The sequence below is a fragment of the Dipodomys spectabilis genome, unplaced genomic scaffold (assembly GCF_019054845.1).
Source record: "Dipodomys spectabilis isolate Male_0828 unplaced genomic scaffold, ASM1905484v1 ptg000091l, whole genome shotgun sequence".
NCBI lineage: Eukaryota > Metazoa > Chordata > Mammalia > Rodentia > Heteromyidae > Dipodomys > Dipodomys spectabilis.
The window spans coordinates 2468503-2479789 of NW_024870768.1; the positions used below are offsets into that span (position 1 = coordinate 2468503).

Here is an 11287-nt window from a genome sequence, read left to right on the forward strand (position 1 = left end):
GTTATTACTTCCCTTTTCTGGCAGCAGCTGCTATTACTGGTACATGAAAAAAATAAATATGGAACTTTTTTAGGAAATGCCGTTTTCTTACATTCAGATGGTTCAGTAATTCTAGGTCAATAATGTTACCAAATTGAAAACAGTCTTTCTTTAATAGATTTCTTTTAAACATGTCTGTTGTATATGTAGTTGAGTGGCAGCTATGCACAGCTATAAAGTCCACTTATGTAGGTTCAGCTGCTCCCTTCATGCCCCATATTTGCTTAGCAAACTGACTTAGTGAGAACCCTTTAGAAGATTACAAAGAAGGGCTGTGGGTATAGAACAGTGGGGAAACAGTTAACCTTGCATGTACAAGGCCTTGGCTTTGATCTCCAGAATATGGAAAAAGAATTACAAAGGAATACTGGTGCTATGGTGTCAGTTCTGGCTGTTTTGGGTAATAGCTTCTGATTTAATGTTCAAGTATAACTTTCCTGTGAGTATGGTCTGTAGGAAGTGTTTTAGCTATAATGGTGTTAGAAGTTAAGGCCTTCTTAGTTGTGGTGCTAGTTTTTAAGTTTTTCCATGCATCATTTTCTTTGTTGTTATTGAATAATGGTCCTGTGGCTGTGGCATACAATTGACAGAGCCAAAGTAAGGTAGGGAGAATAAACAAACCTTCCATCCTGACGTTCAGAGTTTTGTAAACTTGACCTTTCCATCAGAGATGAATTCTGGAATCCTTCAGACCTGATTATATGTGTTTGAGTACTCTTCTGGAGGACTCAGTTTTCATCCAGCTTTCAAGAACCAGTGATCCAAAGAAATCCAGAGACTTCAGCTTTTCTCTTTGGATTCAAAATTGACTTCAGTCAAATCCTCACCCTCTCTGTGACTTAGAGTCTTCCTTTTTTACAGTGAGATGATGACTGTGAGATGCATATTCTTACCTGAAAATTAGAGCAACTAATAATAAATATTTGTTGGGTACTTAATTCAAAGTACTAATATACTTACCATCTTTGTTTTACTAATCATTGGAACACCCTAGTGAAAATAATGGCACAGACACAGAGAGGTTTATACATGGTCACACAAATAAGTGGAAGTGCAGGATTTCTAATTTGCATTTGGCTGATAGCTTTATACAGAGGGTAGATGTTAAAGTTGGAATGTAAGGCAAAACTGTTAAGTCAACATTTCCCTTTCAAATCCTGAAATTTACTAATAATTGCATTATCTTTCAGTTAGTCCAACACAGCTAGCTTCTTTCTGGAAATAGGTTGCTTTTTCTGAGCAGCAGATGAAGTCCTTGAGGGTTTTTTTTGGGGGGGGGGGTCCGGTCGTGGGGCCTGAACTCTGGGCCTGGGCGCTGTCCCTCAGCTCTTGAGCTCAAGGCTAGTGCTCTACCACTTGAGCCACAGCGCCACTTCTGGCTTTTTTCTTTTTGCTTATGTAGTGCTGAGGAATCGAACCCAGGGCTTTATGCATGCAAGGCAAGCACTCTACCACTGAGCCACCTTCCCAACCCCGAAGTCCTTGAGTTATTGGGAAATCTTATTGCATGTGTCTAAGCTCAGAATGCCTATTTTCTCCTGTCTGCTAAGCAGCAGTGCCTGGAACATAGTGAGTGCTGAGTAACCGGAAGCCAGCATGATTTCCTAGTTCCTACATTGCCACCGCTTTGGTACCTTGGTTTACTATTTTCCATCGTCTTTTCTCACCCAAAAAATGGTTTGTACTGATTTGAATCTTACCTGATTTTTCTTCCTCTATAAAATTCTGCCTCAAGCCACACTGACCTGATTGTATCTTAAGCTGATTTCCTCACAGTGGACAGGTGTTCACTGTGATATTTGTCCTCCTAACCCTCATGACCCTCAGCATAGATTTGAGTTAAAAGTGGGGCTCTGTGGTAGCTGAGATGGGGGTTTCTGCTACCTTGTCTGGTTCTATATGATGTATACATTGAATTCCCCAGGGTATCACAGAGGCCGAACGAGAGGCTTTTGAACTGCTCCCAGATGATGAGCGCCAGTGCATCAAGTGCAAGACCACATGCTTCCTGTCTGCCCTAGCCTGCTATGATTGCCCAGATGGTCTTGTCTGCCTTTCCCACATTAATGACCTCTGCAAGTGCTCCAGTAGTCGGCAGTATCTGCGGTGAGCTTGGGACCTACCCAGAGGAAATTGAACAAAGCAAAGGATATAGAGCTGGGCCAAATGTAGTCTTCCTTGTTCTCTTTCCCAGCTATCGGTATACCTTAGATGAGCTCCCTGCCATGCTGCATAAGCTGAAGGTTCGAGCGGAGTCCTTTGACACCTGGGCCAACAAAGTGCGAGTGGCACTAGAGGTGGAAGATGGACGAAAGCGCAGTGAGTGATTGGCTAGGGGGTGGGAAGGGCAGGACAAGAGGGGGCAGAAGGATTCCACAGGCAAGTTCCATTCCCTTTTTTTTGCCAGTCCTGGGGCTTGAACTCAGGGTTGTACACTGTCCCTGAGCTTCTTCTGCTCAAGGCTAACACTCTACCACTTGAACCACAGTGTCATTTCTGGCTTTTTCTGCTTATGTAGTACTGAGGAATTGAACCCAGGGCTTCATGCATGCTAGGCAAACACTCTACTGCTAAACCACATTCCCAGATCCCCCTTTTTTTTGTTGTTTTCCCTGACCCCCCTTCCTCTACCTTTACTAAACACTACTATTCTCATTCTTCCTCCAGGTCTTGAAGAGCTAAGGGCACTAGAGTCTGAGGCCCGTGAGCGAAGGTTTCCTAACAGTGAGCTACTGCAGCAACTGAAGAACTGCTTGAGTGAGGCTGAGGCTTGCGTGTCCCGAGCTCTGGGATTGGTCAGCGGCCAAGAAGCTGGGTATGGTGGCTTGAGGTGTTGGGTCAGAGGTAGCTTGCCGAGGATCCAGTAACCTTGGAAAAGTACAAGGGGCAGACTGAATACCATTGGGTACATAGAACATTAGCAGGAAGTCACAAATATTAGATGGCTTAGGAAATGTTGAAGAATGCAGGAGACCAGACAATTTAGCATGCAGAGGAGAGCCTGAGCAATAAGAAAGCCAGAAGTTATTTTTTCAGTACCAGTAGGAAATATGAGAGATAGGCTGAGAGAGTTTGTGGGCAAGAAGTTGGGGATGTTTAGTGGGAAGAACAGGACAGACATAAAACTTGAATCAGCTTACATAGCTTTAGGTTCACAGTAGAGTATGAATTGAAAAATCTAAATGCCAGGGGTGTGTCTGCTCAGTGGGAGAGCACTTGCCTAGCATGTGAAGAGGCTCTGGGTTTGAGTCTTAGCACCATTTTAACAAAAAGGAAAATTTTGGGTTTTGTTACTGTCAGTGGGTTTTTAAACTTCCTCTGCAGCTTGAAAAATAATTCCCTCTCTCCTAATGTCCTTCATCATCTGAAAAAAATGAAACTTATATTTAAAAACCCTCCCTGAGCTGGGCACTGGTGGCTCACGCCTGTAATCCTAGCTACTCAGGAGGCTGAGATCTGAGGATCATGGTTCAAAGCCAGCTCGGGCAGGAAAAGTCCGTGAGACTTTTATCTCCAATAAACCACCAGAAAAACTGGAAGTGGCGCTGTGGCTCAAGTGGTAGGCGCTCGCCTTGAGCTGAAGAGCTGAGGGACAGTGCCCAAGCCCAGAGTTCAAGCCCCACAACAGACCAAAAAAAAAAAAACACCTCCCTGCCACCTGGGCATTTGGAGGAACCCTAAAATGCAAAATCAAGATGGACAGATGTGGTGAGGAAAGCTATTGACTATTGGCACAGAAATCAGGGGAGAGGACTGGGTTTGGATGTGAACTCTACATGTGAAACTCCATAGCCCCCACAGGGTGGCTGGCCTACAGATGACCTTGGCTGAACTTCGGGCCTTTCTGGACCAGATGAACAATCTTCCTTGTGCCATGCACCAGATTGGGGATGTTAAGGTGAGGAGAGGTGGGCTGGAGTACTACTGAGGGATTAGGGGAATTGGGAAACCTGAGTAGCAGGCTACACTGGATTCTTTGGGGAAGTGTAAAGTATTTGGGTGAGATAGGATGTATGTGTATGAGGAAATAATAGGAGGTGTGGAATTTGAGGAACGGGTATGAGTAAAGGGGAAGATTTCCTGATGGAGGTAGTCATTAGTGTTCCTTAGGCCTGGAAAGTTTGGGAAATTGAGCAAAATTCATGAAAGGAGAGGAGAAATAGGATGGAAAAGGCACGGGATGGCAGTGTAAACATGAGGGTTTGTGCAATGTCTAAGCATAGCATAGGGCATAGGGACTTAACAGTGCTCTGAGAGTCCTTATAGAAATAAGGCACAAATTCATAACCAGCCTTTTAAAATAATCTCTAGTAATAAGACCCAGGACCATGCATTTTAACAAATTTTATAGGGAATTCTAATAAGCAATCAGTGTTAGGAATTGCTGTCACGGAGCCTAGAGAAGTAGAGTACGGCCTGTGTCAGATTCCCTGTTTCCTCAAGCTTGTAGGGGAAGAATGGAAGCAGGGCAACAATATGTGGTCATGGGATCTCTAGGTGGGCCCAGCTGAGGAGTTTGTTCTTCATCCTGTACTCTGGCAGGGCATCCTGGAACAGGTGGAGGCCTACCAGGCTGAAGCGTGTGAGGCCCTGGCCTCACTGCCCTCCAATCCTGGGCTACTGCAATCCCTGTTGGAGAGAGGGCAGCAGCTGGGGGTGGAGGTGCCTGAGGCCCAGCAGCTCCAGCGGCAGGTGGAACAGGCACGGTGGCTGGATGAGGTAAAACGCACACTGGCCCCTTCTGCCCGAAGGGGCACCCTGGCTGTCATGCGGGGACTGTTGGTTGCGGGTGCCAGTGTTGCCCCTAGCTCTGCTGTGGATAAGGCCCGGGCTGAGCTTCAGGAGCTGCTGACCATTGCTGAACGCTGGGAGGAGAAAGCCCACCTCTGCCTGGAAGCCAGGTAGGTCCAGCTATTCCCCTCCCTGCCCTATGACACCTTTCCGAGTTTAGTGGGGAACTTGAAGATGACTGTCATGGGTAGCTGTGGACATCACACACATTCTATGTATTTGACTCTTACTTGTTTTTGAAAGCTTAGAAGTTTTCTTATAAAACTTACTTTTATTTTTAAATCTATGTATACAGAGGGTAGGGGTAGGCTCATGGAGAACAGAAACAAATAATGCATAGAAGACTAGCCCTGTAGGCTGGCATGCACTCATGTATAGAAAACACAGATCGCAAGAAGGTGATAGGTGCCACACATGGCACCATCTGACAGACTGCAACCACAGGTCATGCACCCAAGTATGCAAACACTTCCAGCTGACCGACACACTGGCAGAGAGGTAAAGGTGAAATAGCTGTGATAGAAGGATGAATAGGTACATATGGTTAGGTGGGTACAGGGCCTGCCACCTCTCCCTGGCAAGATAAGGGCAAGTAGATCCAAATAGCAGTGGAAATAACAAGTACTCAGTGGGTCTGTTTCTACATTTCTGGTAGTCAGGCTTGGCTTTGCTCAGTAGACCATGCCAAACTGGGTCCTCTTGTTCTTTGTTCCTACCTTTAGGCAGAAGCATCCACCAGCCACACTTGAGGCCATAATCCGTGAAGCAGAAAACATCCCTGTTCACCTGCCTAATATTCAGGCTCTCAAGGAGGCTCTTGCTAAGGCCCGGGCATGGATTGCTGATGTGGATGAGATCCAAGTGAGAACCTTACCTTGACTCTAATCCCAGGTCTTTTTTTTGTTGTTGTTGGTCGTGGGGCCTGAACTCTGGGCCTGGGCGCTGTCCCTCAGCTCTTCAGCTCAAAGCTAAACCTCTACCACTTGAGCCACAGCGCCACTTCTGGCTTTTTCTGCTTATGTGGTGCTGAGGAATTGAACCCAGGGCCTCATGCATGCAAGGCAAGCACTCTACCACTGAGCCACCTTCCTAGCCTTAACCCCAGGTCTTTTGTCTAGCCAGGGAGAGATGACACCTACTCTGAGTTGGGCTAGAGAGAAAAAGGGGGTGCAGCATATTGGGAAAAGGCAAAATGTACTTAGAAAACAATATGAGAGAATCTCATAAATGAGGTTGCTGGTTAGGATGAGGCTAGTGGGGTAAGAGAGGCAGGTCGCATGGGAGTGGAACACCACAGGTACCTGCAGGAGGGGGGAAGAGGCAGGCCATGGCATACAGCTAGTCTGGTGTCCTACACTGAACGTGCCAGTAGATGGAAGTGTTAGGGTACAGAGGTATGTGGGTGTTCCTGAACACATGGCCTGTTGTTTCTGCCTTAGGACTGTTGAATTCAGTTCATCTTCCCAGCTCAGGGCCCAGCATGGAGTAAGTATCGCTAGATATTGCAAGGTAGACACTCAGCTTACTCTTCTTGTCCCTCTATCCAGAATGGTGACCACTACCCCTGCTTGGATGACTTGGAGGGCCTGGTGGCTGTGGGCCGGGACCTCCCTGTGGGACTAGAGGAACTGAGACAGCTGGAGCTGCAGGTACTGACGGCGCACTCTTGGAGGGAGAAGGCTTCCAAGACCTTCCTCAAGAAGAATTCTTGCTACACGCTGCTGGAGGTGAGGCCTGGCACCTTCACCTACTGCCTCCCCTTGCCTGGTCTGGCTGTTGTGAGATGGCTTCTATGACAACATGGGGTTTGAAGGGACACTCGGGAGGGGAGGAGAGGGTGTGGGACATAGAGAAGCCCGGTCATCCCCCCTCTGTCTGCCTGCCTCAGGTGCTCTGCCCGTGTGCAGACGCCGGCTCAGACAGCACCAAGCGCAGCCGGTGGATGGAGAAGGAGCTGGGGTTATACAAATCTGACACAGAGCTGCTGGGGCTGTCTGCGCAGGACCTCAGGGACCCAGGCTCTGTGGTAAGATGCTTAAGACACAGATGGGTGAAGAGCCTGGCAATGATAAGAGTGTCTGAGCCGGGTGACCATGGGCAGACCGCTTGCTCCTGAGCCTCAGTTCTCTTGCTTTTGGAGTGGGATGTTTGAGGGGACAGGCAACTAACCTACTCTCCCCCTATCCTGGGCACGGCAGATCGTGGCCTTCAAGGAGGGGGAGCAGAAGGAGAAGGAGGGTATCCTGCAGCTGCGCCGCACCAACTCAGCCAAGCCCAGTCCACTGGCATCATCGACCACAGCCACTTCTGCGACCTCCATCTGTGTGTGTGGGCAAGTGCCGGCCGGGGTGGGAGCTCTGCAGTGTGACCTGTGTCAGGACTGGTTCCATGGGCGGTGTGTGACAGTGCCCCGCCTCCTCAGCTACCCAAGGCCCAGTCCCACCTCATCCCCACTGCTGGCTTGGTGGGAATGGGACACCAAATTCTTGTGCCCACTGTGCATGCGCTCACGGCGCCCACGCCTGGAGACCATCCTGGCACTGCTGGTAGCCCTGCAGAGACTGCCTGTGCGGCTGCCTGAGGGTGAGGCCCTACAGTGCCTCACAGAGAGGGCCATCAGCTGGCAAGGCCGTGCCAGACAGGCTCTAGCCTCTGAGGACGTGACTGCTCTATTGGGACGGCTGGCTGAGCTCCACCAACAGCTCCAGGCTGAACCCAGTCCCGAGGAGCCCCCTACTTACCCTGCAGACCTTGCCTCTGACTCTCTGAGAGAGAGCAGTGGCAAGGATGTGCCTAAGGTAAGCTACTCAGCCCAGCTCTTCCCCTCCTATTCCTGTCTCCTAGCCCCTACATCTGTTTAGGCTCCAGCTTTGCTTCTGTTTTCCAGTGTTCAGTGTCTTTTGGCTCAGCCTCCCTTCCCCATCCTGTGTCAGTCCACACCCCTAGATTCTCTCTGTTGGCAAGCCCATGTCTCCCTTTCTCTGGGAGGTGGAGGCTTCCAGGATTGGGGTTGGGGGAAAAAGAATAGTTCCTGGTTCTTGTGTTCAAGTTTTCCGTGCCCATACCTGCTCTCCTATGCATGTCCAGGGCTTGTTGGAGAATGGAGACAGTGTGACCAGTCCTGAGAAGGTAGCCACAGAGGAGGGCTCAGGTAAGAGAGGTACGTGTAGCTGTAGTGTGGGTAGGATATTGACTCATGATCACCAGAGTGACCCCCTGTGGTCCTCTGCTCTGTAGTGGTTGTAGGAGAGATGAGCAAATGGCTGCCTCTGACCCATACCTGTCCCCACCATCCATCCTCAGATTTGGAGCTGCTGTCCTCGCTGTTGCCACAACTGACTGGTCCTGTGCTGGAACTGCCGGAGGCAACTCGAGCCCCTCTGGAGGAGCTTATGATGGAGGGAGACCTGCTTGAGGTGACCCTGGATGAGAACCACAGCATCTGGCAGCTCCTGCAGGCTGGGCAGCCTCCAAACCTGGAGCGGATCCACACACTTCTAGAGGTGAGGAAGAATGTAGTCATGGGCAGGGTCTGGTCAGGCCCACAATGCCCAGGTCTGACTTAATACAAGCCTATACATTCCTGTCTTTCTGCCTACCTATAATCACAGCTGGAGAAGGCAGAACGCCATGGGAGTCGGGCTCGGGGTCGGGCCCTGGAAAGGCGGCGGCGGCGGAAGGTGGATCGGGGTGGGGAGGCCGATGACCCAGCCCGAGAGGAGCTAGAGCCAAAGAGGGTACGAAGCTCAGGGCCAGAGGCCGAGGAAGCCCAGGAGGAGGACGAGCTGGAGGAGGAAACTGGGGGTGAGGCCCCTCCTGTACCCCTCCCCACCACTGGCAGTTCCAACACCCAGGAGAACCAGGATGGCTTGGAACCAGCACTAGGGGCCACTGTAGACCCCACAGCCCCCTTTTCTACTCTGACTTCCCGGCTGCATATGTCCTGCCCACAGCAGCCTCCTCAGCAACAGTTGTGACAGTGGCTGAGCCTAGCACAGACCCTAACAGACCCTTCCCCCACTCCTGGCCTCAAGGATCCTCTTTCTGACCATCAAGCCTGCTTTCTTGGAGGTGGGTGGGTGGGGGGAGGCTCCCTCTCTTCCCTGAGTCCCTTGACTTTTATATTCTGACTCCAAGGTATTGTTCAGACCTCAGCTCCTGGGGGCCGGCCCCTGGAGTCCCACCCCCATCCCTGGTAACCTCTAACCAGCATTCCCAGACACCTGAGGCAGATAGGCAGGTGGGAAGGGGGGGGGTCATTGGGGCTGGGCCAGCACCATTCCAGAGACAAGGCCAGTGCATATGCAAACTGGGGGAAATCTCTCCCTTCTTCCCAGTTCTAGCCCTGGCCAGGCCATGCTACACTAACCTCTACACCCCCTCTCACTCATTTGCCTCCTCCCTTTTGCCCTCCTCCCTTCACCCTCACCTTTTTCCCTTTTCCCTTTTCCCTGATTTTTCCACCCAGGAGGAGGAAACTTCACATAGCTGTGCTCAGTTTTTTTATTTTCTATGAATTTGTTTGGGGGTGGGGTGGGGGCTCAGCAGGGCTCCTTGTGGTCTGAAGAAGGCTTTTGGTGCTTGTCCTCACACCTGCCTCAACCCTTCCTCCCTGTCCTCCCCCTATCCTTTCCTCCTCCTGGGTTCATGTTGTAATAAAAGAAGATTGTCGGTGTGTAATTAATTTGTTCAGAAGGAAAACAAAAAAGAAACTTGGTTCCAACTGAAGCCTATTTTAATTTTATTTTATTATTTTCCTCTTGTTAGAAATAAAACCCTTAGCAACATTTTTTTGGAAACCTGTTTCTGAAGTGCATTTCTCTTCTAAAGGGAGAGTGGAGCCTCCCTCACCTGTCAGTGGAGCAGCTGTAGTGCTAGCAGGAGCACTGAGGCTGAGGCCAGGGGCCAAGGGGTTCTGAAACTGAATCCATCGTACCAGCTTCTCCTTAACCTTGGGCAAGACATCCAATGCCTCCCCAAGCCAGTTCCCTGTCTCCAAACAGGTGGGCTTTGGCCCCACTCACCTGACCTGCACAATAGCTTCCCCAAACTTTGTGCCCTCCAGTCTATACCCTCTTGTTTTCAGAGGGAGCCCCCCCCCCCCATGGCTTCATTAAGGTATAATTCCATGCCATAATGTTCATCTTGTTAAATGTGTAGTTGAATGAGTTCAGATAGTGTTTTCTAAAGTGTAGAACTGATCGTGTCACTACTGCTTCATTACTCTTAAGATCAAGATTATATATAACCTCATTCTTTCTAGAATGCTTTTCTGACTAACCCATGTAGGCCCTATCTCTTGATGTTTCTCACTTGTTCTTTCTGCCCTGGATGAATGGGCAGATGTGTGCTTATTTGTAATTCTGGAGTTCTCTTTTTAAACACTTGTTTTATTGAGATAAAACTCACATACCATATAGTTCCCTCTCTTTAAGTGTACAATTCAGCAACTTTTAGTATATTTAACAGAGTTGTGCAAAAACATCACTGCAAAAAAAATTGAGAACATTTTTATCATCTCCAAAAAAACCTTCACATCCCTTAGGTTCTTCCCATTTTCCCTCTTTACCTATTCTGGACGTTTTATATAAATGAAATTATACACTATGTGGTCCTTTGTGTCTGGCTTCTTTCACTTACCATAGTGGTTTCAAACCTGTCAGATTTTCTCCCTTTTGAGCCTCAAAAGATGAGGCTGCTGTACTGCATCAGCCACTGACCCTAGAGATTTGATCACCTTTTTGTGTTTGCATGCATGTGCTTTTTAGGCAAGAAGACTAACCAGTTTCTACCAGATTTATAAAGGGATCCTTGGTCCTGTCCAGGACATAAGGAGACAAGAGCCTAGAGAGCTTGCTGTGGTAGGCAGCTAGCTCTCCTCTCCATCAATTGAGGCTCCCAAGGACTTTCCCTCCTCTCCTAGGGGCTGCACAGGTGTGTTGAAGGGCAAAGGCCAGAAGCTCAGCACATTGCCACTTTCTTTTTTGAGGTTAATTTTTTTTGGTTGATTGTGGGGCTTAAACTCAGGGCCTGGGTACTGTCCTGAGCTCTTTTGCTCAAAGCTAAAACTCTACCACTTTGACCATAGTTCTACTTTGGGTTTTCTGGGGGTTAATTGGAGATGAGTCTCATGGATTTTCCTGCCTGGGCTGGCTTTGAACTTCAATCCTCAGATCTCAGCCTCCTGAATAGCTAGGATTACAGGGATGAACCACCAGCACCCAGCAATTGCCACTGTTATTTTGCTCCTTCCTCATATATATATAGAGGTCTCATTTTGCTCCATCTCTCCCCCTTCCCAGGATTTTCAATAGAAACCTAGTGGTCAAACAGTCACATTTTGGCAGCGTTGAGTGGTGGGAACGTGGTTCAAGCTTGCCTTATCCCGTCAGTCTTTTAGTCTAGGCACTGGACCGAAAGACAAAATGCAGTGAATAACCTCGTCCTGGGCTCAGTT

The 11287-nt window shown here is 49.0% G+C and overlaps 1 protein-coding gene across 5 annotated transcripts in view; it reads left to right on the forward strand.

Moving 5' to 3' along the window:
• The window catches only part of Kdm5c (lysine demethylase 5C), a 51048-nt gene extending 40614 nt beyond the window's left edge, over positions 1 to 10434 (forward strand). For 2 of the 5 annotated variants that reach the window (XM_042684826.1, XM_042684827.1), the window contains exons 15-26: positions 1964 to 2145; positions 2234 to 2358; positions 2707 to 2854; positions 3832 to 3937; positions 4582 to 4940; positions 5553 to 5691; positions 6378 to 6557; positions 6719 to 6856; positions 7029 to 7628; positions 7918 to 7990; positions 8134 to 8333; positions 8442 to 10434. In XM_042684826.1, the coding sequence (XP_042540760.1) occupies positions 1964 to 2145; positions 2234 to 2358; positions 2707 to 2854; positions 3832 to 3937; positions 4582 to 4940; positions 5553 to 5691; positions 6378 to 6557; positions 6719 to 6856; positions 7029 to 7628; positions 7918 to 7990; positions 8134 to 8333; positions 8442 to 8807 (2616 nt within the window). In that variant the 3' untranslated portion in view covers positions 8808 to 10434. The remainder of the gene's footprint in view (positions 1 to 1963; positions 2146 to 2233; positions 2359 to 2706; positions 2855 to 3831; positions 3938 to 4581; positions 4941 to 5552; positions 5692 to 6377; positions 6558 to 6718; positions 6857 to 7028; positions 7629 to 7917; positions 7991 to 8133; positions 8334 to 8441) is intronic. The other 3 variants (XM_042684828.1, XM_042684830.1, XM_042684829.1) reach the window with 2 other exon arrangements.
• The last annotated feature ends 853 nt before the right edge of the window (positions 10435 to 11287 follow it).